The sequence below is a fragment of the Siphateles boraxobius genome, unplaced genomic scaffold, assembly GCF_051911475.1.
Source record: "Siphateles boraxobius isolate OS27281-9 unplaced genomic scaffold, OSU_SipBor_1 17, whole genome shotgun sequence".
Classification (NCBI taxonomy): domain Eukaryota; kingdom Metazoa; phylum Chordata; class Actinopteri; order Cypriniformes; family Leuciscidae; genus Siphateles; species Siphateles boraxobius.
In genome coordinates this window covers 8,116,726-8,142,787 of record NW_027508777.1, presented here as the reverse complement: position 1 = coordinate 8,142,787, position 26,062 = coordinate 8,116,726, and the positions used below count along the sequence as shown (strand labels likewise).

The following is a 26,062-nucleotide window of genomic DNA, read 5'->3' as shown; positions in this document are numbered from 1 at the left end:
CTGAGATGTCGTCGCTCTGCTGCAGAATTTCAACAGCATCAACATTGATTCCATGTGATAATATTAGATCTAGAGTATGATTACGACAATGAGTAGGTCCTGACACGTGTTGTCTAACTCCAATAGAGTTAAGAATGTCTTTAAATGCCAATCCCATTGCATATTTTGCATTATCTACATGTATATTAAAATCACCAACAATTAGGACTTTATCTGCAGTCAATACTAATTCTGATAGAAAGTCAGCAAATTCTTTGATAAAATCTTTATGGTGCCCTGGTGGCCTGTAGACAGTTGCCAGCAGAATTCTCAAACTTGATTTATCGTTTACATTAAATATTTTTACATTAAGCCCCAACACTTCAAAAGAAATATATTTTAAACTAGATTTTTTAATGGTTTTGAAAATATTACTATAAATTACAGCAACACCTCCCCCTTTGCCTTTCAGGCGAGGTTTATGTTTATAACAGTAATCATGAGGGGTGGACTCATTTAAAGTAATGTAATCGTCTGGTTTTAGCCAGGTTTCTGTCATACACAGCACATCTAGGTTATAATCTGAAATCATATCATTAAATATGAGTGCTTTTGAAGTAAGGGATCGAATATTCAGCAACCCAAGCTTTATCGTTTGCTCATCTGTATTGTTATGGACTGCTCAGAGACAAGAAGTTTGAGGATCCAAATGCAGTTTATCAAAGTTAATCCAAATTGTAATCAGAATCCAGGCAAAGGTCATACACAGGCAGGCAATCCAAACAAACAGACAAATCCAGAGGGTGAGGCAGGAATGGGAAAACCAGGACACGGGCAGAGATCAAAAACCAGGAACAAAGAAAACAAATGAAACGCTCAGCAATGCAGTGGAATAACGTACAAGACTTCGCAGGGAATGATGAGGTGAACCAGGCTTATATGGGGTGAACTAAACAATATAATGAGACACAGGTGATTGTGATAATCAGAGATGAGTCCAGGCAGTGAATTATGGGAAATGTAGTTGTGAGTGAACAATGATAGTCTGATGTGGAGTGCCCTCAGCTGGCTCTCAAGGGCACTCCAGCTGATCACCGTTACATAGCCCCCCCTCAAAGGAGCAGCTTCCAGATGCTCCTAAAATTCTCCAGGAGGGAGGTGGAGCGGAGGCGGACCCGGGGGTGGGATGGAGGGCCAGGCCCGTGGAGGGGAAGTGGACCCGGAGACCACGGCAGGACGGAAGGCCAGTGTGGAGCAGGATGTGCAGGCGACCAGGGCGGAGCAGGATGTGCAGGAGACCAGGGCGGAACAGGATGTGCAGGCGACCAGGGTGAAGCAGGCAGTGCAGGCGACCAGGGTGAAGCAGGCGACCAGGGTGGAGCAGGCAGTTCAGGTGGCCAGGGCGAAGCAGACGACCCATCGGGCGGCCACGGCACAGGAACAGACACCGGCTCAGGAACAGACACTGGCTCCGGCTCAGGAACAGCAGACACCGGCTCAGGAACAGCAGACACCGGCTCCGGCTCAGGAACAGCAGACACCGGCTCCGGCTCAGGAACAGCAGACACCGGCTCAGGAACAGCAGACACCGGCTCAGGAACAGCAGACACCGGCTCCGGAACAGCAGACAACACACACACTGGCTCGGGAACAGCAGACACCGGCTCCGGCTCAGGAACAGCAGACAACACACACACTGGCTCGGGAACAGACAACACACACACTGGCTCGGGAACAGCAGACAACACACACACTGGCTCGGGAACAGCAGACACCGGCTCCGGCTCAGGAACAGCAGACAACACACACACTGGCTCGGGAACAGACAACACACACACTGGCTCGGGAACAGACAACACACACACTGGCTCGGGAACAGACAACACACACACTGGCTCGGGAACAGACAACACACACACTGGCTCGGGAACAGACAATACACACACGGGCTCGGGAACAGACAACACACACACGGGCTCGGGAACAGACCACACACACACTGGCTCGAAGAGGACCTTGAGCTGGGCAGGGCCAGCGGCGAAGAGGACTGAGCGCTGGGCAGGACCAGCGGCGAAGAGGGCCTTGAGCTGGGCAGGACCAGCGGCGAAGAGGGCCTTGAGCTGGGCAGGACCAGCGGCGAAGAGGGCCTTGAGCTGGGCAGGACCAGCGGCGAAAAGGGGCTTGAGCTGGGCAGGACCAGCGGCGAAGAGGACTGAGCGCTGGGCAGGACCAGCGGCGAAGAGGGCCTTGAGCTGGGCAGGACCAGCGGCGAAGAGGGCCTCGGCTCTGGCTTGAGGTGGTTGTCGTGAAGCTCTGGCTGGACGTGGCTGACGTGAAGCTCTGGCTGGACGCGGCTGACGTGAAGCTCTGGGTGGACGCGGCTGACGTGAAGCTCTGGCTGGACGCGGCTGACGTGAAGCTCTGGCTGGACGCGGCTGACGTGAAGCTCTGGCTGGACGCGGCTGACGTGAAGCTCTGGCTGGACGCGGCTGACGTGAAGCTCTGGCTGGACGCGGCTGACGTGAAGCTCTGGCTGGACGCGGCTGACGTGAAGCTCTGGCTGGACGCGGCTGACGTGAAGCTCTGGCTGGACGGTCTCTGGCTGGACGGTCTCTGGCTGGACGGTCTCTGGCTGGACGGTCTCTGGCTGGACGGTCTCTGGCTGGACGGTCTCTGGCTGGACGGTCTCTGGCTGGACGGCGTCAGCGGCGAGGGCTCTGGGCTGGACGGCGTCAGCGGCGAGGGCTCTGGGCTGGACAGTCTCGGCGGGACGAGACTCTGGCTGGACTATGGCCCTCCCGGCAGCACGCGCTGGTATCAGCGGGGAATCGGCCACGCTGGAAATCAGTCCAGGACATCCGTATACTGATCCGGTGGCTGGTTTGATGGTAGGCGTGGTGGAGATGGCTGGAAGCTCTGGCATGTCGTGGTGAAGGGCAGAGCTTAACCGAATGGCAATTTCAAGGTATTGAGCTAGAGTGTAGTGAGGGGTATTGTCAGGCATGAGGTAGTTAAGAAGCTCATTAAGTCCATGGCGAAAAATGTCCTTTAGGACAGCATCTTTAAAGTTCACCCCATGGCTAAGCTCACAAAACTCATCGACAAAATCCTCAATTGAACGGTTACCTTGGCGGAGGTGGAAGAGACAAACTACTGGATCCATGTCGGCGAAGTCTTCTGTTATGAACTGCTCAGAGACAAGAAGTTTGAGGATCCAAATGCAGTTTATCAAAGTTAATCCAAATTGTAATCAGAATCCAGGCAAAGGTCATACACAGGCAGGCAATCCAAACAAACAGACAAATCCAGAGGGTGAGGCAGGAATGGGAAAACCAGGACACGGGCAGAGATCAAAAACCAGGAACAAAGAAAACAAATGAAACGCTCAGCAATGCAGTGGAATAACGTACAAGACTTCGCAGGGAATGATGAGGTGAACCAGGCTTATATGGGGTGAACTAAACAATATAATGAGACACAGGTGATTGTGATAATCAGAGATGAGTCCAGGCAGTGAATTATGGGAAATGTAGTTGTGAGTGAACAATGATAGTCTGATGTGGAGTGCCCTCAGCTGGCTCTCAAGGGCACTCCAGCTGATCACCATTACATGTATTATATCTATTTTTTATTTGTTGAATATCAATTACATTTTTAACCTTAGATCGGTTTGGACGTTTTTTGGATTTCCAAATACATACACAGTCTCTATATGATGATATCTAGGTGAAAGAGGCTCTATGTGATGGGATTTATCTGACCTTGGTGACGCGAGGCCGCTAGCAGACGGTCGGTTTAGCCAGTTTGTCTGCTTCCTGACCTGAGCCCCAGATTGTCATGTTTTGTCTCTAAGACTATGAGCCAATTTACTAGAGAGAAGAGCAGCACCATCCCAGGAGGGATGAATACCATCTCTTTTCAACAGGTCAGGTTTGCCCCAAAAACTTTTCCAATTGTCTATGAATTCTATATTATTTTGCGGACACCACTTAGACAGCCAGCCATTGAGTGATGACAATCTGCTAACTATCTCATCACTCCTTCGAACAGGAAGGGGGCCAGAGCAAATTACAGTGCCTGACATCGTACTTGCGAGTTCAAACACCTCTTTAATATTAATTTTGGTGATCTCTGACTGGCGGAGTCGAACATCATAAGTGCCGACGTGAATAACAATCTTAGAGAATTTACGATTAGCATTAGCCAGCACTTTTAAATTTGCTTTGATGTCAGGCGCTCTGGCTCCCGGCAAACATGTGACTATGTTGGCTGGTGTCCCTATTTTCACGTTCTGTGTAATAGAATCGCCAATTACCAGGGCACAATCAGCAGAATTCTCAGTGGGTGTTTCACTGTGTGGGGCAAATCGATTTGTTGTGGTAATCGGAACGGAAGAGTGGTTTTTTGATCCGTGACTAGAGCGATCCCTCACTGTCACCCATCTGCCTGGCTGCACAGGCAATAATTCAGCCAGAACCGAATCATGTAAAGAGTTCACTATGCTAGGCGCATCCAAAGTAGAATCTAAAGCTCTAGCACACTTACTATCCTCAATTAAAGTTTGGATGCGTGTTTCTAATTCTGAAATCTTCTCCGTCAGCCTGACTGTTTCCGTGCATTTATCACATATAAACCCTATATTGCCGACGGGGAAGGCTATGCTAAACATGTAACATGAAGTGCAGGTGACAATAACAGGACAAGACATTACTCACCATGTTTGTTGACTGATTCTTACTCACCTGGGCTTTTTATGAACTCAGAGGCGCGGGCGCGTGAGAGAAAAATAAATAAATAACTGAGCGCACGGGTGGCGCGTTAACAGGCTAGCGAGTTACTAGCGTGTTGTTCTAACAATAACGGAAGCTAGCGATGTCAGGTTAATCTGAGATGTTGTCTAAGCTGTATTTAGTAGTATAAACAACTCCTCTAGATCCTCTAGAATAAACATTGTTAAACTCCTCCCTCTCTGACTGTGAGCACGTCCCTCATCCCCGGTGCTTGCCTTGAGATGTCATCTCTCTCATAAAACTCCTTGACTTCATCATATGTAGTAGTTGTGGTATTATTCTTTTTCTTTTTCTCTTCAAGAAGGCACAGTGATGTTGCGATTTTTTTTTTATAACTATACATTTTTTTCGAGGGCTGCTAGGTAAAGCTCGGAGTGCTCGTTTTACAGCCTTGCCTAGTGACTTTCTTGTTTTAAAAGGTGAATTTTGTGGGGACTCCAGCGAAGCAGGAACCTGTGTCTTCTTCAGAAAACGCCTTTTCCTCTGTCTTTGTCTCGCAAGCTCCCTAAATGTTTCTGCCTCTTGTTTTGATTGTTTTTCTTTCTTTCTTAGTCTTTCTGCTTTTTTCCTTACCCTTTCCTTTTCCTTGAAATTTTCATCATTCCTCTTTTTCTCTCTGAATGTACATTGTCTTTCAGTATTAGTTTTTGCCATTGCGCTGTAGGAAGAGATGTATATATTATAAACACATTTTATTGTTGTTTCTTTATTTGTTATTGTATTTATTTGTTATTATTGGTTGTTGTATTAGTTACTGTTATTCACATTGATATTTTGTAATTAAAAATAGTTAAAAGCTGACTAAGCTGATTTTTTTCATATTAGCCATTCCATGGCCAGTGTGTTTGATATATAGATTTGTAATTTAAACACTTTTCTCTAAATTAAAATGTACATAGATATCAAATTACTTACCAATTACTGATGTTGTCCAGAAATCGCAGATCTACAAATCACCACAGAAATAACTCTTGACCACAGAGGGCGCGCGCGGGAAAGAAAGTGAGTAAAGGCGCGTCTCATATTTCATCACGAAAGGCGCTCTCAGAGACTGTAATAATGCTTACCATTATGGTACTGGTATTAATTTATTTCAAAAATGTTCTGATGTACAGTAAAAGAGATCAATTTAATATATATATGCGGGGTTTTTTAACAGTAACAACACGTTGAACATGTTGAAAGACCGGGGTGGGTTTAAATAAGTTTGATTTCTTCCCACTCCATTTCAAGCATATAGATCGATTTATGTTGTAAAGTTGATGAATTTATCTTTTCGTATTGATTTAATCAGAATGCTTCTTGATTTCCTTTGTTATGTGTCATTATATTGCTCAAAATAAATAAATTAATTCATTCATTCAACAAATATGCGCTGGTCAAATCATGCATGATTTAATATGAAGCGTCCGTAACAGTCACGTCCGTAACGCATAATTAGGTTGTTTAGAGCAAATAAGTGAGATGAATTGTCAATCAGAACTAGAATGGACATATTTTGGCTTTTTACATACATTTTCAAATTAATTGTAATAATAATTATTATACAATATAAACTTATTCTTTAAATCGTTACGTACGTGACACAGCACTGAAGCGTCGTGTCTTCCTAAATATAGCCTTTATAAATTTAAAGGGCAATGCAGTTATAACAAAGTGGGTGTATATATATCTCAGTCATGCTCCCATCTTTCTGCAAAATGCTTACTGCTAACATAAAGTATATAAAAAATGAGTCTTTGACCCCTCTTTTTAAAGCATGAAATATGTTTGTTTGAAAAAGCAATTTTAGTATCTGTGCACACCTTATCTGAGGTGAATAAACACAGAAATTTCCTTAAAATTTACATTACCGCACATCAATACAATAAAATACAGACCCAAATGGACACCTTAGAAAGGGTTTTGATATTTTGATAATAACTTTATTTTTTCATGGCAAGGTTCCATTTGCATGGAATCGCCCTATAGGAAAAGATTGCAAGAAGATGTTGCGGAAAACACATGATAATGCACTTGAAATGTAGGTACTGGCACCTTGTCGTGCTTTTGCATTACAACAAAATACCGCATGGATGATACATTAACACACATACACCCACAGTGAAATTGGGCAAAACCCCTTGCATGAGTAATCTTGAACAACAAGATGGAAGGGAGGTCAGTGCGCATGTGTGGGCGGCAGAAGAGAAAGAGACACGGAGCCAGCGCCGCCGCTCCCACCACGCGCTGTGCGTAGGGCACCAAGTGCTGAGGGGGCACCAAAAATAGCCTAATGAAAAATCAATCATCATATCATAGTCATAATGGCGATATTATTTCAGTATAGAAATATTATTATGCACTTTTTAGGGATATATATAACAAAACAGGCGGAACAAGAGTATTAAATTGCTCTAGAAAGCAACGATGGTTTAGAAAGTTAAAGTTAAACTGCAGCGCCACTGGACGGGGCACCAGTTGTGTTATGCAATTGTGCCAATTATGCCGAGTTTTCCGCACCACGCGGGATGGTTGAATCATTTATCACCATTGATGAACCGCGCAAAGAATATTATATTGCTTTTAAACAGTACTTATAATATACCCGCAAGGAACCGTGATGTGAATGCAATTCTCAGCGGGCACAACTCGGCACAACACTGGCAAGCGAGCAGAGCAGATAGAAAAATGTCAACAATATGCCTCAGTTTAGCTGTAAGTGTACAGGGTAAGTTACAGTGACTAAATAATAGAGACTGCAACTCTGCAGCTTCTCAAGATTAAAGCGAAGCTACCATGTGTAAAATGTCCACTTACCATTTAAGGTAATGACAGCCACATTTCTGCCAGGTGACACATGAATGTTGCCTGTTGAACAGCCACACACATGATCTGGTCTCTGTATAGGTAACAGTCGTGCTATCAAAAAAAAATTTGAAATTGTGTATTGTTTAGATACCCAAACAAAGCACACACACTAACTTGTTCTGCAAATATTAACTATTTTTCAACTAAAAATATGCATTGCACAGAGAATATGAAAAACATCAACATTTGGTTTCTTAATGGGAATCCAGTAACAGGAATAACACGTTTCGTACATAGTTAGGCATAATACTTGGAAATGGTCCTACCCATTTGCTGGCGCAACTCTGACAAAGGTTGCAAAAACCCTCCAGTTAGTGACTCTCTGTTGTGCAAGACAAAGCGTGAATGAACAGCAGTATCACAGTCCTCACAAAGGAACGGGAAAGGCAGGCAGTCCAGACACCTCACAACAGCTTGTTTGCCACACTGGCACCCACAATGTGGATGCGGATCTTGGGTAGCCAGCATATTTTCAACAAGAAATGGCCTGGCCTCTTTCCACTTTTGTGAGGAAACTTTGCTTCTGATCTCCCAGTCAGTAGCAGCTGACCCAGGAGATACCTCACAAGTCACTGCTGTATCCTCTAATGTAATGTCTACTCCATCCTCAAGCAGCTCAAGGAGCTCCTGACGAAGCACTTCAGTTTCAGATCCTAACAGAAAAAGAATGAAATAAATAAACTTCGCCAATAAACCAACTCTATTGTTTCAAATTGACAACAGCTCATACATTTCTACATAAACTTAAAACTGTCAAGAAATGACATCTAAACTAATATGTAAGGGATAATGTATAGTGAGGCGGTTGTTATAGCGAATACAAACCCGACAGGCTGATTATGAGCCCGACGCGAAGCGGAGGGGTTTTAAATCAGCCTGAAGGGTTTGTATTCGCTATAACAATCACCTCGCTATACATTATCCCGCTTATTACATGGCTACCTACCAAATAAATCAATAATTTGACACAAAATATTGATTTAAAAAGGAGTTTATTGATTTATAAACGAGTGTATTGCTTCGCTAAAGAAAATAGTCCGTTCCGTCTCAGAACTGCGTCCATGGTAACGCGCTGTTTTTCATGGCAACGGTCTGTTATACTTAGCAGCGTCTGTTATCAAGAAATAACAGACCGCATTTTATAATGGAATTCTACCAAGCCATGTAATAAAGTATAATATAGTATATAGTATAATCTATCCAGGCAATTACAATTCACTATGCTTTAATTATGTACCTTTTGTTAGGTTGACACTGGCAACAACATCAGTAGGTGCCGCACATCTGGGCTGTTCTGTTAACAATATATTTTTTAAGGAAATACAGGTGGCAAAGACATGCAGGCTTTATAAGGGAGACTATCAGTTTTCAGTACAATTCTGACAATAACATTTGCTCTGTTTTATTAACTGATGGTATTGCTGCTGAGACCTGAACCTCATTTACACAGACTTTAATAAGGTTACGGAGATTAAAACCATGTTAATATCAATCTTTATTCATTTTTCATTAATCACAAAATGTGTTTTTGCTTTACCTGTCACAGTGTGCTTATGTTGTTTGGTAGTTGGCGCTGAAAATGACATTGAGACAAATTTCTTCCATTGGACAGGGGTTGGGTTGTGTTCCCTCTGTGCCTTGAGTTCCTTCTGTGCCTTGAGTTCCTTCTGAGCCTCACTCTGTGTAATTTAACAAGACACAAAAACGCAACACTCAAAATCTTGAGTCAATAATTTAGGTGTAAAATAATTTTCGTCAACGTTTTACCATAATGCAGCACTTAACTTACCTCCAAAACCCCAAGAACTCTGTTAACAGGGACGTGCACAGGGGGGTTGCTCAGGTTGCCCGGGCAACTGCCCATATGCCCTTCTCGACTCAGGGGCAACCCCTTCCGAGAAAAAAATAATAAAAATCGTACAATGGCTGCGGAATTTCACATAGGCCTAGATACATTTTTTATTTATTTTTTTTAAATCGCAAAGCCACATTCACTTCCATTCGTGCACCGAAAGTGAAAGTCAGTAAGGGAAGGGCAAACTGTTTACGTGGCTGCAGCGCTGCACACGACCGGTGCGTAAGACCCCACAAATTACTTAAGGCCTCCATCTCGTGTCATAGCGTGTCAATTAATGTGTACAACATCCATGACAAAATGAAGCGAAACTATCCTTCTGGTCACGAAAAGAGGAAGAAGAAAAAACCCATGAGAGTGAATTGCGGGAACAACAATCAGGTAAACTTGTGTTCTCTCCTCTCTAAGTTTGATGTCAGCAAAGTTTGATGTTTTTCGGTCTTGCTAACCTAGCTGGGCAGGCAGTGCATCTCTTGCATCACTTTGTGCCTGACAAAAGTGAGAGTAAAATAAAAAAAATTATTACGTTTGTTTTTGATAAACGACAAAGTGCAACGGTGTTTGTTTACTGCAGCTCGGAAAACATAACCGCGTCGCGTGTGTTATCGTGCGTTGATATGCGCGTGCACGAAATGAAACTCGCGTTTTTCACTGCAGTCAAGCCAGCCTCCACGTCGAAATGAGCAGTCAAACTAGCCGCCCCTATATTTCTCTATGCGCTTATACACTAGGTATTACGGTAAGACCGTCAACCATTCTGAAACCATTCAGTCAACCATTCTTCCAGCGAAGGCTATTTCAGTTAGTCCGTCCGTCTGTCTGTCTGTCTATCTATCTATCTATCTATCTATCTATCTATCTATCTGATGTTGTTTTACAAAATAAGAGCCCCCAAAACTCATATATTAGGCCTACCTATTGTCTCCATACATTCAGAAAATCATAAAAATAAAAGTCCTAATTTCCACAGACCAATTCCGCCTCAGATGGAGAGGAAACCTTCTCAAGGTGTCCCCTGCAAAGTTTCAGGACATTCTGATGTTGTTTTACAAAATAAGAGTCCCCAAAACTCATATATCACCTGTTGTCTGCATACATTCAGAAAATCATAAAAATAAAAGTCCTAATTTCCACAGACCAATTCCACCTCAGATGGAGAGGACACCTTCTCACCGTGCCCCCTGCAAAGTTTCAGGACATTCTGATGTTGTTTTACAAAAAAAGAGCCCCCAAAACTCATATATCACCTGTTGTCTGCATACATTCAGAAAATCATAAAAAGAAAAGTCCTAATTTCCACTGACCAATTCCACCTCAGATGGAGAGGACACCTTCTCACCGTGCCCCCTGCAAAGTTTCAGGACATTCTGATGTTGTTTTACAAAATAAGAGCCCCCAAAACTCATATATCACCTGTTGTCTGCATACATTCAGAAAATCATAAAAATAAAAGTCCTAATTTCCACTGACCAATTCCACCTCAGATGGAGAGGACACCTTCTCAACGTGTCCCCTGCAAAGTTTCAGGACATTCTGATGTTGTTTTACAAAATAAGAGCCCCCAAAACTCATATATTAGGCCTACCTATTGTCTCCATACATTCAGAAAATCATAATAATAAAAGTCCTAATTTCCACAGACCAATTCCACCTCAGATGGAGAGGACACATTCTCACCGTGCCCCCTGCAAAGTTTCAGGACATTCTGATGTTGTTTTACAAAATAAGAGTCCCCAAAACTCATATATCACCTGTTGTCTGCATACATTCAGAAAATCATAAAAATAAAAGTCCTAATTTCCACAGACCAATTCCACCTCAGATGGAGAGGACACCTTCTCAAGGTGTCCCCTGCAAAGTTTCAGGACATTCTGATGTTGTTTTACAGAATAAGAGCCCCCAAAACTCATATATCACCTGTTGTCTGCATACATTCAGAAAATCATAAAAATAAAAGTCCTAATTTCCACAGACCAATTCCACCTCAGATGGAGAGGACACCTTCTCACCGTGCCCCCTGCAAAGTTTCAGGACATTCTGATGTTGTTTTACAAAATAAGAGCCCCCAAAACTCACATATTAGGCCTACCTATTGTCTCCATACATTCAGAAAATCATAAAAATAAAAGTCCTAATTTCCACAGACCAATTCCACCTCAGATGGAGAGGACACCTTCTCAACGTGTCCCCTGCAAAGTTTCAGGACATTCTGATGTTGTTTTACAAAATAAGAGTCCCCAAAACTCATATATCACCTGTTGTCTGCATACATTCAGAAAATCATAAAAATAAAAGTCCTAATTTCCACAGACCAATTCCACCTCAGATGGAGAGGACACCTTCTCAACGTGTCCCCTGCAAAGTTTCAGGACATTCTGATGTTGTTTTACAAAATAAGAGCCCCCAAAACTCATATATTAGGCCTACCTATTGTCTCCATACATTCAGAAAATCATAAAAATAAAAGTCCTAATTTCCACAGACTAATTCCACCTCAGATGGAGAGGACACCTTCTCACCGTGCCCCCTGCAAAGTTTCAGGACATTCTGATGTTGTTTTACAAAATAAATGGCCTTTAAATACTTCTTTTTCCTGTCATTGATGATAAAAAAAACATTAATTTGTCTGTTTTTCTGTTTCTGTTACAACAGTGCCTAAGCAAGTGCAGATGATGTAAATTACACCGTTGCAGTGTCTTCCATGATCTCAAGTTGAACAATTATATCCTCTCAGTTGTGAACAAGGCCCAGAAGAGACTTTTGTTCATATTCCCTTTGTGCTTGTGTCTATCCATTAAAAATATTAGTTGACACAAATCTCTCAGTGGTGGACATTAATTTCTGCAATATAAATGTCACTGTTTGTCAGTCGAATATTACTTACTTTCCTTACTTTTCCCACTTATGTGGCAAAAATTTCTAAAATCCAAAAGAAGTTCTTACGGATGATTTTTTACTCGTCTAAATATGCTCCTTCAGCACCACTATTTCTTAGATACAAGATTTTACCAATTGAGAATGTCAATGTTTACTTATCATGCTTATTTATTCATACGTTTATTTACAAGAGAGAAGACTTTCCAACAACTTTCCAAAACTTTTTCACTTTAATTTCAAATACTCATATCCATCAAACAAGGCATAGTGCAATAAATCTTGTCTTACCGTTTTCTAGAAATTCAGGCTACAGTATAAAACTGACCTCAGCTTTAGAGGTCCTCAATTATGGAGTAAATTAATTTGTCTGTCTTTAAAAAAAAAACAGTTGAAAGACCTTTTGATTTTATTATGACTGCATCTGGTTATAGTTTACTTCACATGTTGCTCTTCCCTTTTGATTTTCTTTTATCATAACTCTTCAACATCAACTTTCAGTTAAAAGGATAATCAGGTTTCTGATAAAATGTTTTTTCCCTTTTTTATTATTCAATTTATCTGTTTGCGGGTCTTTATCTTGTCTTTTTCTTCTTTTTTTGTTTGTTTGTTTATTTATGTAAGTGGAGTGGAGCTCTGTATAAACCCAAGTGGGTTTCGTTCCCCTCTTGTAATAATAATAATAATAATAATAAATATTGGTGCAACACTGTTTTTAATGTTTCTTCATCATGCAAATGTATTTCTTTATGTCCTTATTAGCTTTCTTCTATCTTTCTGACTTTTACTCACAAAACATCATATAATAAACACATATCCATGCTCTACACAAATCAATTATGCTGTCCTTGGTGCTGAAGTAGCTACTCAGTTTACTTTTGCATGTGTTCCTTATTTTGATTCTTGTGATTCTCCCAATCTGTTTTGTGATGGATATTTATTTTTTAAACTACATAATTAAAGCATACTGTTCATATGCTTAATTAAGGAAACCACTGTTATGGTTTTATGCATATGCCAATTTGGACTGGTGGTAGCTGTTGATAAAAAATAAAAAAATCGTTTCAGGATTGGAAGCTAAATGACGGTAGTAATGTCGGTAATTTGATTAGTTTATTACTAAAATTGCTCACTTAACATTACAGTTTGTAAATGTACATTTAAATATATATATATATATATGTATATATATATATATATATATATATTGCAAATTAAAGCAAAAAAAAAACTATAACAATACCAGAGAACAGAAGAGAAAAAAATAAGATGAAATAAATAAATAAATATAATATAATATAATAACAATAAGAGAGGGGTTACCGACATCAAAATAGATTGCATTAGGTTATACAAAACAATTCAGTATTACAATTTGTTAAAATAACAAATTAAAGGTTCTTTACAATAGACTCAAGAATATTATGTGTTTTAGAAACCTTAGAGTTTAAAGGTTTTGAAAGATATTTAAAAGAAGGAAAAAGAGACTTTATATCAGGTGAGAACATTCTAAAATCCGGCTTACAATGAATGGTTCTGGCTTTGTGAAGATGAAACTTGCCCAGAACACAAAGCAAAAATACAGTATAATTTTAAAAAAATCATTAGAATGAAAATCTGATAAAAAAGTTATAGAATTTGAAATTTGTACCAATTTGTTGCAACTTCAAAAAGAGTAACAAGGTAACATCTGACCAGAAAGATTTAGAAAATGGGCATTTATAAAAATAAATGTAGAATAGATTCTTCTTCAATATTGCAAAAGGAGCATAAAGAAGAAACATTCTCAGAAAACCTGCTCAAAAATAGGTTACAAGGGTAATATCTATGAACAGTTTTGAAATGTAGTTCTTTTATTTTATTAGGAATAAAAAGATTGTGAGAAAAAGCCCATAAGTAATTCAAATCAGAGTTTAGATAACAGATACTCTATTTAGAACAAGCTTTAGGAAGAATTCTTGAAGTTGAAGAAAGAGCATTCCTAATAAAGAAGTTGTTGCATTTTTTATCTAATATATTAACATCACTGAATGCAAGAATAAACTTGTTTAAACGGTTGTAACTTAAATGCGCTTTAAACAAGGTTCTTACACTTACAGGAATGCTTTCAGTCACCTTATTAAAATCTCTTACAGAAATCATAACACTTTTTAGGGACATAAAATCATAAGGAAAGAAGGTCTCCTTGAGCACTAAACAAATCAGAAACATACTGATTTACTGAACATACTGAACATACCGCGGCGCGGGTATAAATACGGAAGTGGATGCACGCACTAGTTGCTTTTCGCTGAGGAGCCGAGAGTAACCCGGGATCAGCGTTGGTCAAGCGGTAGTGGCAAGGGGACTACGTCCTCCGTTCCCTCCTCCAGGGAACGGTGGGTTGCATACGCAACCAGGACGTTCCCTTTCAGTCGAGAACGTCAGACGTAGTCGACGGTCGACTGAATTGGGATCACCCTTTGAACACGCCACTAACGCTGCCACCTTCCAGTGCCTAAACCAAAGCCTCCTGATGCCCCCGCAAATTTAAGGCGGGGAAGGACAGGGGTTAGGCCAGGGAAGTCACTGCTGTTCCTACAGGACCACTGGGAAAGCGTTCCCCGTACATTGGAAGGAAGGGACGCTGCGGAAGCCACATCCAACCCAGAGGGAGGTAATGTGGAGAATACGCATATGAACTGGGCGGAAACCGGGCAGTCTAACATATGGAATGTCACTGGGGTAGCTCCAGCCTAAGACGGGGGGAGAGACACCGGACAGTGACGGCAGAGAGACTCTGCCGAGGGAAGACACGGGCTCACCGCAGGGAGCCGTATCGTGGAAGAATACACATATGGGGTCGCCGAAGGGACCGCAACATATGGAGCCAGCCTAACACAGATTCCACACTGCTTACGAGTGGTAGGCCTAACACCAGACGTTCCGCACGTCCGACGTCGGAGGGGTGTGGAGGACCTCAACAGGGTTCAATTTTAAGGGAACTCAACTGGAGTAGAAAGGCGCACGTATCCAGTCCATAGGAGGGGAATGGCGCAGCAAGCCGACACTTGAACCGGGCTCACGGTGAAACTGGCTTCATGAGAAGGGAGCCCACGGGAAGCAGCGGTTCAACTAGGTGTCGTCCAGCCCCCAACTCTAGAATCTGTTTTAGCAAAGCATATCGTCAACGCCCAGGCGGAGCACTTTACACTCATCATAGAGGAGCTCAACACCTAAGTGGACATGTTGCATCTCGGATCTTTGCCGAAATGAAGGCAAGCACTAAGTGCAACTTTGCATGGAAACAGCCTTCCCTCTCTGCTGAATTCCAACAGATATTTGTAGAGCTGGTCTGAGGTCTATGACTTGCATTCTGTACACGTCCAAGCGAACGGACAGAGAAGCCAGGGCTGGATCTGCCTCCTCCAGGGCAGCGCTTGCAGGCTCACCACCTGCTCCTATTACGGGAGAGGTAGGAACCTTGGGCACAATCCGAGCCGGGGTCTCAGCTTGTGAGAGTTAGCCGGCCCAGACTCCAGGCACAATACGTTGACCGAAAGCGAGCAAGTCCCTACCCTCTAGTAGAGACCACGCGAGCAGGAGAACTGATATAACAGATTTTTTAACTCACTGCCTGCAGTGGCTCAGGGGCGGTCTCTGCAGTGCAGTCGCACCAGGGTCAATGCCCAAGAGGATAAAGAGGGACACAAGGATTTACAAGACCTTGCTCCTCAGGAACCTGACGATCAGAACGTGCTTCTGCATACTTCTGCAACACGATGAGCGTCGTTTAAACACCGAGGCAACATCATTTTGAGGGTGAAGGAAAACAGCCTACTGCAACCCATTTTGCAGGAAAGAGAGCACTGAAGTGATCGAAAGCTTTCAGGATCTCCTCTGGAGAGAAGACGCACTCAACGACTAGGTTCCACTTCTAAAGGCGTAAGCACGCTACCCAATTCTAGGGGGTGCTCGCAGAAGTGATGGTAACTATCACATGTTCTTGTGATAGCCACCTGAACCTCCGCGTTCAGATGTAAGACCGCCCGGAATCTCCGGGGGAAGAACGCGTGTGCCATCGTGCCCCGTCCCCGAAGAGTTTTCAGGGGAAGTCAGGAAGGCTGTTGATGGGAACCAGGTCTAGTTGGGCCAATAAGGGGCAACTATGAAGACCTGTTCCTCTCCTGACTTGGCACGTAGGTGCAAGCGACGGCGCAAAAGACAGGAGCATTGCTCAACACAACATGTGAAGATCACTGGGCTTCAGGAGCGTTTTCTGCTCAGCACTTGGGTGTGACAAGTTCACTGAGCTTCAGGAGCATTCCTGCTCAACACCTGAGTGTGATAAACTCACCGAGCTTCAGGAGCATTTCTGCTCAACACTTGAGTGCGAAGAACTTCACTGAGCGACAGGAGCATTTCTGCTCAGCACTTGAGTGTGACAAGTTCACTGAGCTTCAGGAGCATTACTGCTCAACACCTGAGTGTGATAAACTCACTGAGCTTCAGGAGCATTTCTGCTCAATACTTGAGTGCGAAGAACTTCACTGAGCACCAGGTGCATTTCTGCTCAGCACTGCGTGTGACGAATTCACTGAGCTACCTGTGATGAACTCACTGAGCTACAGGAGCATTGCTGCTCAACACCTGAGTGCGATGAACTTCACTGAGTTTCAGGAGCAATTCTGCTCAACATGAAGAGTGATGATTTCACTGACTTGAGCAGGCGCAAGGCGACCATGAGACGCAGTCACTTTTAGAAGGCTCACTGGGGTTAAACGCATTTCTGCGGGCCCCTGGGGCAGCTGAGACCCAGTGTTTGTCCAAGGGTAGTCCGCTCGGTTTACCCAAACACTGGCGGAAAAATAAAACCGGGGGGGCAACTGAGCGGCCCCGGAATGGTCATGACCCAGCCGGACCCAGGGGATGGAGTCTCCACTTGCCCTGGCTATAACTGTCGTGAGGCTCGATGGCGGCACGATTGAGTAAGCGGGAGGAGTGGAACAAGGCGCCCTCAGAAGCGTCTGACTCCAAGGAGGAGGTGACGGGTGAGTTTGTGACATGCAGGGGAAGCTTCGCAACGGTCGCGATGTCTAACAACTCGAGGCACGAATGCCCGTGTAGTCGGGGTCGCCCAGGCCCCCGTTAAAACACGCCCTTTGTACATGGCCCCTCCGTTGAAGAGGGTTTGGCAGCAGACCGGGATGAACTATAGTCACACAGGGTGAGCTGCTCTGCCACGGTCACCTTGGGATCCGATCGTGAAGCTAGCGCTGAAGCGGTCACATATGGAGGAAGCCAAAGGCTGCGACTACCATATACCCCAGGAGCCTCTGAAAGTTCTTTCAGTGGGACCCTTTCTCACTTCAACACCAGCTGAACACATTCTCATTGGAGAGACATGTTAGACCGAGTACCTCTCCAAAACTAAAAAAGAGATACTCAGCCCGTGGGCGAGATTACTCTCTTCCAGTTGACCTGAAGACCCAACGGGCTCTGGAGCACTCGAGGGGAAGGACACTGTACTGATACTCCACCGTTAGACGCAACATGCAGGATGGCCTGCGGTGCGGGGGGTAGAGATCTGAAGCACATGTCTTTCAGGTCAAAGCTGCAGACCAATCTTGGGCCAAGATGGTCACGACTCACCACCTAGTAGCACGAAGAGCGAGTTTTCGACTGGCCTTCGTACCGGCTGGAGGGCGGCTATATCAAATCCTTCGCGAGCAGGATAAGATAAACACGCACAAGTCAGGAGCACTGCTCAACACTCGGTGTGATGAATATCACTGAATTTTCAGGAGCACGTCTGCTCAACACCTAATGTGATGACTATCACTGACTTGAGCGGGGTAGCCGAGCCTGAGGTGAGGCAGCAAAGTAGAGAGAGTGGTGTAAGTGTAAGAAACAGAAAAACAGACAAATTAATGTTTTTTTTATCATCAATGACAGGAAAAAGAAGTATTTAAAGGCCATTTATTTTGTAAAACAACATCAGAATGTCCTGAAACTTTGCAGGGGGCACGGTGAGAAGGTTTCCTCTCCATCTGAGGTGGAATTGGTCTGTGCAAATTAGGACTTTTATTTTTATGATTTTCTGAATGTATGGAGACAACAGGTAGGCCTAATATATGAGTTCTGGGGGCTCTTATTTTGTAAAACAACACCAGAATGTCCTGAAACTTTGCAGGGGACACCTTGAGAAGGTGTCCTCTCTATCTGAGGCGGAATTGGTCTGTGGAAATAAGGACTTTTATTTTTATGATTTTCTGAATGTATGCAGACAACAGGTGATATATGAGTTTTGGGGGCTCTTATTTTGTAAAACAACATCAGAATGTCCTGAAACTTTGCAGGGGACACGTTGAGAAGGTGTCCTCTCCATCTGAGGTGGAATTGGTCTGTGGAAATTAGGACTTTTCTTTTTATGATTTTCTGAATGTATGGAGACAACAGGTAGGCCTAATATATGAGTTTTGGGGGCTCTTATTTTGTAAAACAACATCAGATATATAGATAGATAGATAGATAGATAGATAGACAGACAGACAGACAGACAGACAGACAGACAGACAGACAGACAGACGGACGGATGGACGGACTAACTGAAATAGCCTTCGCTGGAAGAAGGGTTGACTGAATGGTTTCAGAATGGTTGACGGTCTTACCGTAATACCTAGTGTATAAGCGCATAGAGAAATATAGGGGCGGCTAGTTTGACTGCTCATTTCGAGGTGGAGGCTGGCTTGACTGCAGTCATTTTTCAAGCAGAAATATGTGGAGACCAGACATACTGTACAATACATGCACGTGAATGATGGCACTCCCAATCAAAGTCACATTTATAAAACAAGAAACTGATTATCTAGTCTCAGTGTAGTTAAAAACTCTAAACAACTGCACTAATTATGCAAGATAGAAAGCAATGTATTGACAATTTGACATTGATTGACTATTGATTTATAGGCTATATTGAATTTAAAATGTTGATTAGCTGGACATACTGGTCAATATGGATGCACATCCCTCAGTAAATAATAACCATAAATCAAGAATCGCTTCAACATGCATAATAATAAATAAAAAAAATCATACTGATGCCGAAAATACCCAGGCTGTAGAGAGAACCAAAGTTAATCCCAAAAGCCAAAGCTCAGGGTTATAATTTATTATTTTCTTCTTATTTATGTTTACGTTAATATTCACTTGTTATGTTAACATTCTATAGAAAATACTCTATTCAAAAAATATTGTTTGTTTGAACCTCATTCTGTTCTATATTGTTGTACTTATTCTTTGACTGTTTAGTTTAAAGGAGGGAGGATTGTATTGGGAGCACTGAAGTGTCAGGTGTGATTGTGTGGCAATGGCAAATGGTTTACATAGCTCACGGCGTCACAGGTCAGGTAGAGGGCCCCTTTTGCTTAGGGTCCCAGGGGGAGTTTAGGATCGGCCCTGGGTTTAGCAGTCGATTCTGTTCCCTACCGGAATTCCTGTTCCCTTTACGCAATCATACCTCAAATCATGCGTAGTTGCCCGTAGCCTACCATCAGAACTGAATACGAGCAAGAAGCACAACTGAATGTAGGGGAAGCCCTTTTTTCAGGTCAGAGCAACTGCCCCTCATAATTCCTGTGCACGTCCCTGTCTGTTAACATCCTGAAGCTCTTCCTCCAACTCCAAATCTTCAGCATCAAAATCCAAACCACTAATTTTTCAACAAACTAAACAGGAGAGATAATATTGACAGAACATGTCTGTAACATTAAAATAAACAGATAGCTTACTTAATGAAAACCTACAATAAAATCTATCTTCATAGTTTGTAGTCGGGTGAAAATGTAGAGTAAAACAAATATGAAAATACATGCAAAGTTATAATGTGAGGTTATAATGTCATAAATTAGCCACGTTGGCATTTATTTTTTTACAAAAATACCAGAATTTCCATTTCACACACTCCCTTTAATAACGTTACAATATATCATATTGTAATGCTCGTTTTGTGGCCCATATAAATAATTAATTTTGCCCCAACTTCATAACAGATTGCAACAGTCTTCTCAACAGATTAACCTGCAGCCATGTGTTTCCCTTACGGTAGAATTTAGCTAGCAAGCCCGTTAGCTAGTTTAAATTGGCCTAAAGCTACTTTGATAACGAGTCAACGATTTACATTTAAATTTTTTACTTCTTGAAAAAGGTTTGCAAGATTTTATCAAATCAAGACAGAAACATTGTATTTCTAAAACATCTGTATATCACCTTCAGAACTTAAATAATAGCCAAAGTTTGACATACCCGTCTCAGAAAATGCTCCCATTAAACTCTGGTGCATTGGTTGCTGACCCCTGAACATGTCAGTGTATCCATAACAACGGATTATGGGTAGTTCTGCCAAATATTTTATCGAGATTAATTGATTATTGATGGTGAAATAGTAACGTTTGTGGCTGGTAGGCTGAATATAAATATTAATAATAAAAAAATCTTTAAACCAATCAATATATTGAATATATTCATGACGTTGTTGTAAAGAAAAAAAGAAATGACCATAACATTTTCATATTGTATTGTAGAATTATCAATCACATTTTTGTGTTGAAATATATCATAATAAAATGATATATATATGTAGGCTATATAATATATATATATAATATAAAAAAAACATTTGAATTGACAGTGAGGACACTTCCGCGGTTACGCCACTCAGTTTGCCGTGCCCTGGGCGTCCAATAGGAACGCGGATGGGTTTACATTGGAGTTAATGGAAAGCTCTGTGCGTCTCATATTGACGCTAAAGGGTGCCATGGGCGTTGGCAGTAGACGCCGACGGACGTGACAAAAGCGTAAGTATACGACGCCCTGGGAATGAGAACGGGTTGAATATTAGCGTAGACGACATCCTTCTTATGATGTACAAAGTACATCAGGATTTATGGGGAGTGTTCCAGTTTCCGGCTGATCTAAACTATGCAGCCTACATTGAATTATAGAAGTCTATAATGTGTTAATGCTACGCCAAAGAGATGTGTTTTTAGTCTAGATTTGAACTGACAGACTGTGTCTGCTTCCCGGACAATGTTAGGAAGATTGTTCCAAAGTTTTGGTGCTACATAGGAAAAGGATCTACAGCCAGCAGTCGATTTTGATATTCCAGGTATTATCAACTAGCAGGAATTTTGAGATCGCAATAGACGTGAAGGAGTATAATGCGTTAAGAGCTCTCTCAAGTGCTGGGGAGCTAAACCATTTCGTGCTTTGTAAGTAATCAGCAATATTTTAAAATGTATACAATGTTTAATAGAGAGCCAATGCAGTGTTGACAACCGGACCAGCTGTAATTTGTTTATTAAGCGTGCAGGGCAACCACCCATAAGAGCATTACAATAATCTAGCCTTGATGTCATGAACGCATGAACTAATTGTTCTGCATTTGTCATTGAGAGCATATGACGTAATTTAGATATATTTTTTAGATGGAAAAATGCGGTTTTACAGCTACAAGACACGTGACTTTCAAATGAAAGATTGCTATCAAAGAGCACACCCAAGTTCCTAACTGACGACGAGGACTTGACAGAGCAGCCATCAAGTGTTAGACAGTAGTCCAGGTTATTACGTGAAGAAGTTTTTTTGTCCAATAATTAGAATCTCTGTTTTTTTTCAGAATTAAGTTAGGAAATTACTAGTCATCCAATTTTTCAAATCAGCTATGCATTCCGTTAATTTGGTGAATTGGTAAGTTTCGTCAGGGCTTGAAGAAATATAGAGCTGAGTATCATCAGCATAACAGTGAAAACTAATGCCATGCATCCTAATAATATCTTCTAAGGGTACAGGGTTCTACGCTAAGGTTTTTCCCAAGGAGCACATGTGCTCCTAAATGAAAAAATCTAGGAACACACAAAGACATTTTGGAGCGCAGTGAAAAATGTTCAAGTAACAGAGTTTAACAAACTGTTTATTATATATATATATATATATATATATATATATATATATATATATATATATATATATATATATATATATATAACACAACGTGTGTGCTCCTCTTTCTGTTCAACTATGGTGTGAAACCGTCGTTTTGATGCAGAAGTATAAATCACACTTTACAATCACTTTAGTAAAACCGAACAAGGGGAACGGGTTGCTCTCAGGAGGAGGAGCACATCGGCACACCTGTCAATCTGCCTCTTTCACTGCAGAGGCTTTTTCCACAACATGGAGGAGAAACTAGTTTAAATGAGAATATTAGTATTTACTAGTATTAGTCAACTAAAACTAGACTAAAAATAAAACAATTTAGATGACTAAAATATAATGGGTTTAGTTCAATTGTAATGCATTCATTTAGAATTTCTCTAAAATGTCCAAACCCATATACTCCCGGAGAAAACATCTATTAACCTGTTAATATGAATGATTTTAAAGTTTGAACATGCAATACATATACAGATTTAACTACTGTGACTTAGAAAAATATCTTAAAATTAAATAAAACCACTTTTCCTAAAGTAGAATAGTCTTCTTTCAATAAATGATATATGCTTTCTTTATAACTACTTGCATACATCATTCTTTATTATTTCAAGCAGCAGACATATTCATTTGTATGAATGAAATATAATGAATCCTTATTAAAGCTATTAACGAGCAGTGAATGCTTTTCTCTTTTTATTTTGTTGCTTGATAAATATTAAGGACACAGACTACATTAGGTTTATTACTCACTGTCACTTTAAGACATCGGATCAAGTCCAATGACATGCTGATCCAATTGCACTGATGCACATCCGATTCACTCAAAACTGTTTAAGACTTAACCCGACACAGTTTACTGCTGCGTCCCAATTAGCATACTATCCGTCCTAAATAGTATTCGAAAATAGAATACTCTCCAAAACGGACATTTCGACATAATGTTGTGTATTTGTCCATTCAGACACGAAAGAGAGCAAAATGCAGTCCTCGCGCGTTGTGTGTGTGTGTGTGTGTGTGGCTGCACGCTTCGAGTCGAGTGTGTGCGCACAGAAAACTATGCGTCGTTGTCACTCTCATTCAGATCTATATGGCTGCTCTACTCATTCTCCCAAACGTTTACATTTTTTAATATTTCATGAGACATGCAGCGCATGTGAACCCGTGTGCCGCTGGTAGATCAGCACGTCCCTAATACTACAGGACAAATATGCGCATCTACAAACGCAGGACATCAGTTCTGACTGGATCGCTTCCCAAATCGTCACTATCTAACATTTTTGTCTAGTTTTTATTCGTTGACGAAAATGTCAATAGATTTTCGTCATAGTTTTTGTCATTCAAAACTATTTTTTATTTAGTTATCTTCTCGTTTTCGATTATGGTAGGTTGTAGTTACTCGCACATTGTGCTCGTAAATCATTTTTCCGGTTCGCACGGATAGATTTTTAGGGGCATATGCGAGCAAAATGGTCGCACTGTAGAGCCCTGGGGTAGCATGTACAGTGTGAACAGCAACGGTCCTAGTACTGAGCCTTGTGGTACGCCATACTGAACTTTTGACCGATAGAGTGCCGATAGTTATGACGTCACTTTGTAGGACAAGTCGGAAGTTAGCGGCGCATGGGTTCCCTCGATCGAAAAGCTATGCATTTTCCCCATAGGCTTTTGGAAAATCGCAAAAAATAAGATCTGTGTTCAACAAAGAGTTGTGACCCTTACACATTTTGTCTATCAAGATAATCTTTACAAGTTAATCCAAAATGTATACATTTTGAAGCCTATATAAAGTTTTAAAAACCACAAGCAGACACAATAAAGTTTAAAAAACCACAAGCAGGCTATAACTGGTGGTTTTTATGTCATAGATCAAAACGTGAAAATATTTAGAGGCTTTGTTAACCACAGACCTTATTTCAGGCGATTTAGCAAAAACCCATTCAAAAAACCCATAGACTTTAGGGCGAGAGAACCGGAAGTGCTAAAATGCTAACTCACTTCCGCGTTTTGGCCATCAAAGAGACGTCGTAACTTTGGCACTCTATGGAGGAAAGATAGCTGGCAGGGTTTTTAAAGCAACATCTCCAAGAGTGTCTTTACATAAAACAGAAAGAACAATGGATTAATCTTTAAATAAGTGCATTATATTATAGACAAAATATTATAACTTGACATGAAAGTACAGAGCTGTTGTGCAGGATTTTCTCATCCGAAAGAAATGTTAGTCTGAACAGGAAGAAGATCCAAGGCTCTCTTCTCAGTCTTGCAATATGAAAGGATTCGCTGAGATGAATGTCCCCAAATTTCAAAAAGTTTATCTTTGGCATGTGGGTATAAAATACCAAAGTCCTGAGCAATTAAAAAAATTAATAAAGAAAAAGAAAAGTTTAAATCACACCAACACCTCATATGTAAGGGATAATGTAGAGCGAGGCGGTTGTTATAGTGAATACAAACCGACAGGCTGATTATGACCCCGACGTGGAGCGGAGCTTGAATCAGCCTGAAGGTGTTGTATTCGCTATAACAAACGCCTCGCATTATACCGCTTATTACATGTCTACCTACCAAATAAATCAATAATTTCACACAAAATATTGATTTAAAAAGGAGTTTATTGATTTAAAAACGATTGTATTGCTTCCGCTAAAGAAAATAGTCTGTTCCGTATCTACGGTTAGAATCCTGCGTCCATGGCAACGCTCTGTTTTTCATGGCAACGGTGTGTTATACTTAGCAGCGGTCTGTTATCAAGAAATAACAGACCGCATTCTACATTAGAATTCAACCAAGCCATGTAATAAGGTGCAGTAACAAAGAAAGTATGGACATCTGTTTATCAATATAAATATATATTATTATATTTTTTATATTATATTATAATATAGAGCTTCTGCAATTGCCATGTATTGTGGTAAATGACCTCCATTTAAAATGTCCTTTTACTGCTATGTGTAATTTAAAAAGTAATAAGTTAAAGTTTATTATAAAGCAATAAAGTCTCAACCAACCGTCATTTTATTTAATGGGCATGTGGCGATCTGAAAAGTGTTATGTAACTCAAGTGACTATTGTAATAACTTACTATCTTATTGAGTAGTTATCTTTTATAACTTTTAATCTTTATAGAGGATGCTCTAAAGCAATGAAAAAAAAAGCACGCAATGAATGGCGTCCCGCCCGGCCGCATTTTCCTACGTCCAAGAGGACGTATGGTCACCCTAGTTTAACACTTTGTAGTATTTTAAATTCACACTGTAGTTGGGATAGCCCAAGTAAACATTTGTGCTACAATGTAGGCCTTTATATAACACAGCATACCTTCTTCCTGTAAGTGACTGCGACACAGGATGGATGGACCAGGCTTCCGCTGCGTCTTGAAGCCGAGCGCGCCGGTTAATATCTGAAAATATTAATAACTTTCCCAAAAAGTATTGGAAAGAACATAGAAAGTTAGCAAGCATATCACTACCGAGTAGGCCCCTACTAAGAAATTGGCTGGCTATATGGCCATATTGGTGACGTTAGTCGCAGATAGCGGACAAAAAGCAGTCATACAGGGGAGATATTGAAAACATACAAATAATTGGCTGAACATTTAGAACGAAAAACGGCAATAATACTATAAGAGCTTAAAGTCATGTTATAATGAAAAAAAATAATAACATAGGCTACAATATGCATGCATACTGTGTAGTGTAATTAAGTCACCCGTGTATCTTCTGTCAGCTGTGGTGGTCAACCG

At 41.4% G+C, this 26,062-nt stretch overlaps 2 protein-coding genes and 1 long non-coding RNA gene across 3 annotated transcripts in view; 1 reads left to right on the top strand and 2 right to left on the bottom strand.

The window, feature by feature from the left end:
- The window catches only part of LOC143740189 (uncharacterized), a 52,840-nt gene extending 43,357 nt beyond the window's left edge, over positions 1–9,483 (bottom strand). The window contains exons 1-5 of the mRNA XM_077232231.1: positions 9,409–9,483; positions 9,157–9,298; positions 8,857–8,913; positions 7,886–8,272; positions 7,569–7,670 (exon numbers count right to left, since the gene is read on the bottom strand). Of these exons, the coding sequence (XP_077088346.1) occupies positions 7,569–7,670; positions 7,886–8,272; positions 8,857–8,913; positions 9,157–9,298; positions 9,409–9,483 (763 nt within the window). The remainder of the gene's footprint in view (positions 1–7,568; positions 7,671–7,885; positions 8,273–8,856; positions 8,914–9,156; positions 9,299–9,408) is intronic.
- mtap (methylthioadenosine phosphorylase) overlaps positions 1–26,062 on the top strand; it is a 210,291-nt gene that overhangs the window by 108,950 nt on the left and 75,279 nt on the right. The window lies entirely within an intron of this gene.
- LOC143740153 (uncharacterized) lies at positions 5,345–5,779 on the bottom strand. Its single transcript, XR_013204776.1, has 2 exons — positions 5,685–5,779; positions 5,345–5,427 (listed from the first exon to the last, which is right to left on the bottom strand). It is a non-coding gene; the product is annotated as an uncharacterized LOC143740153 (long non-coding RNA).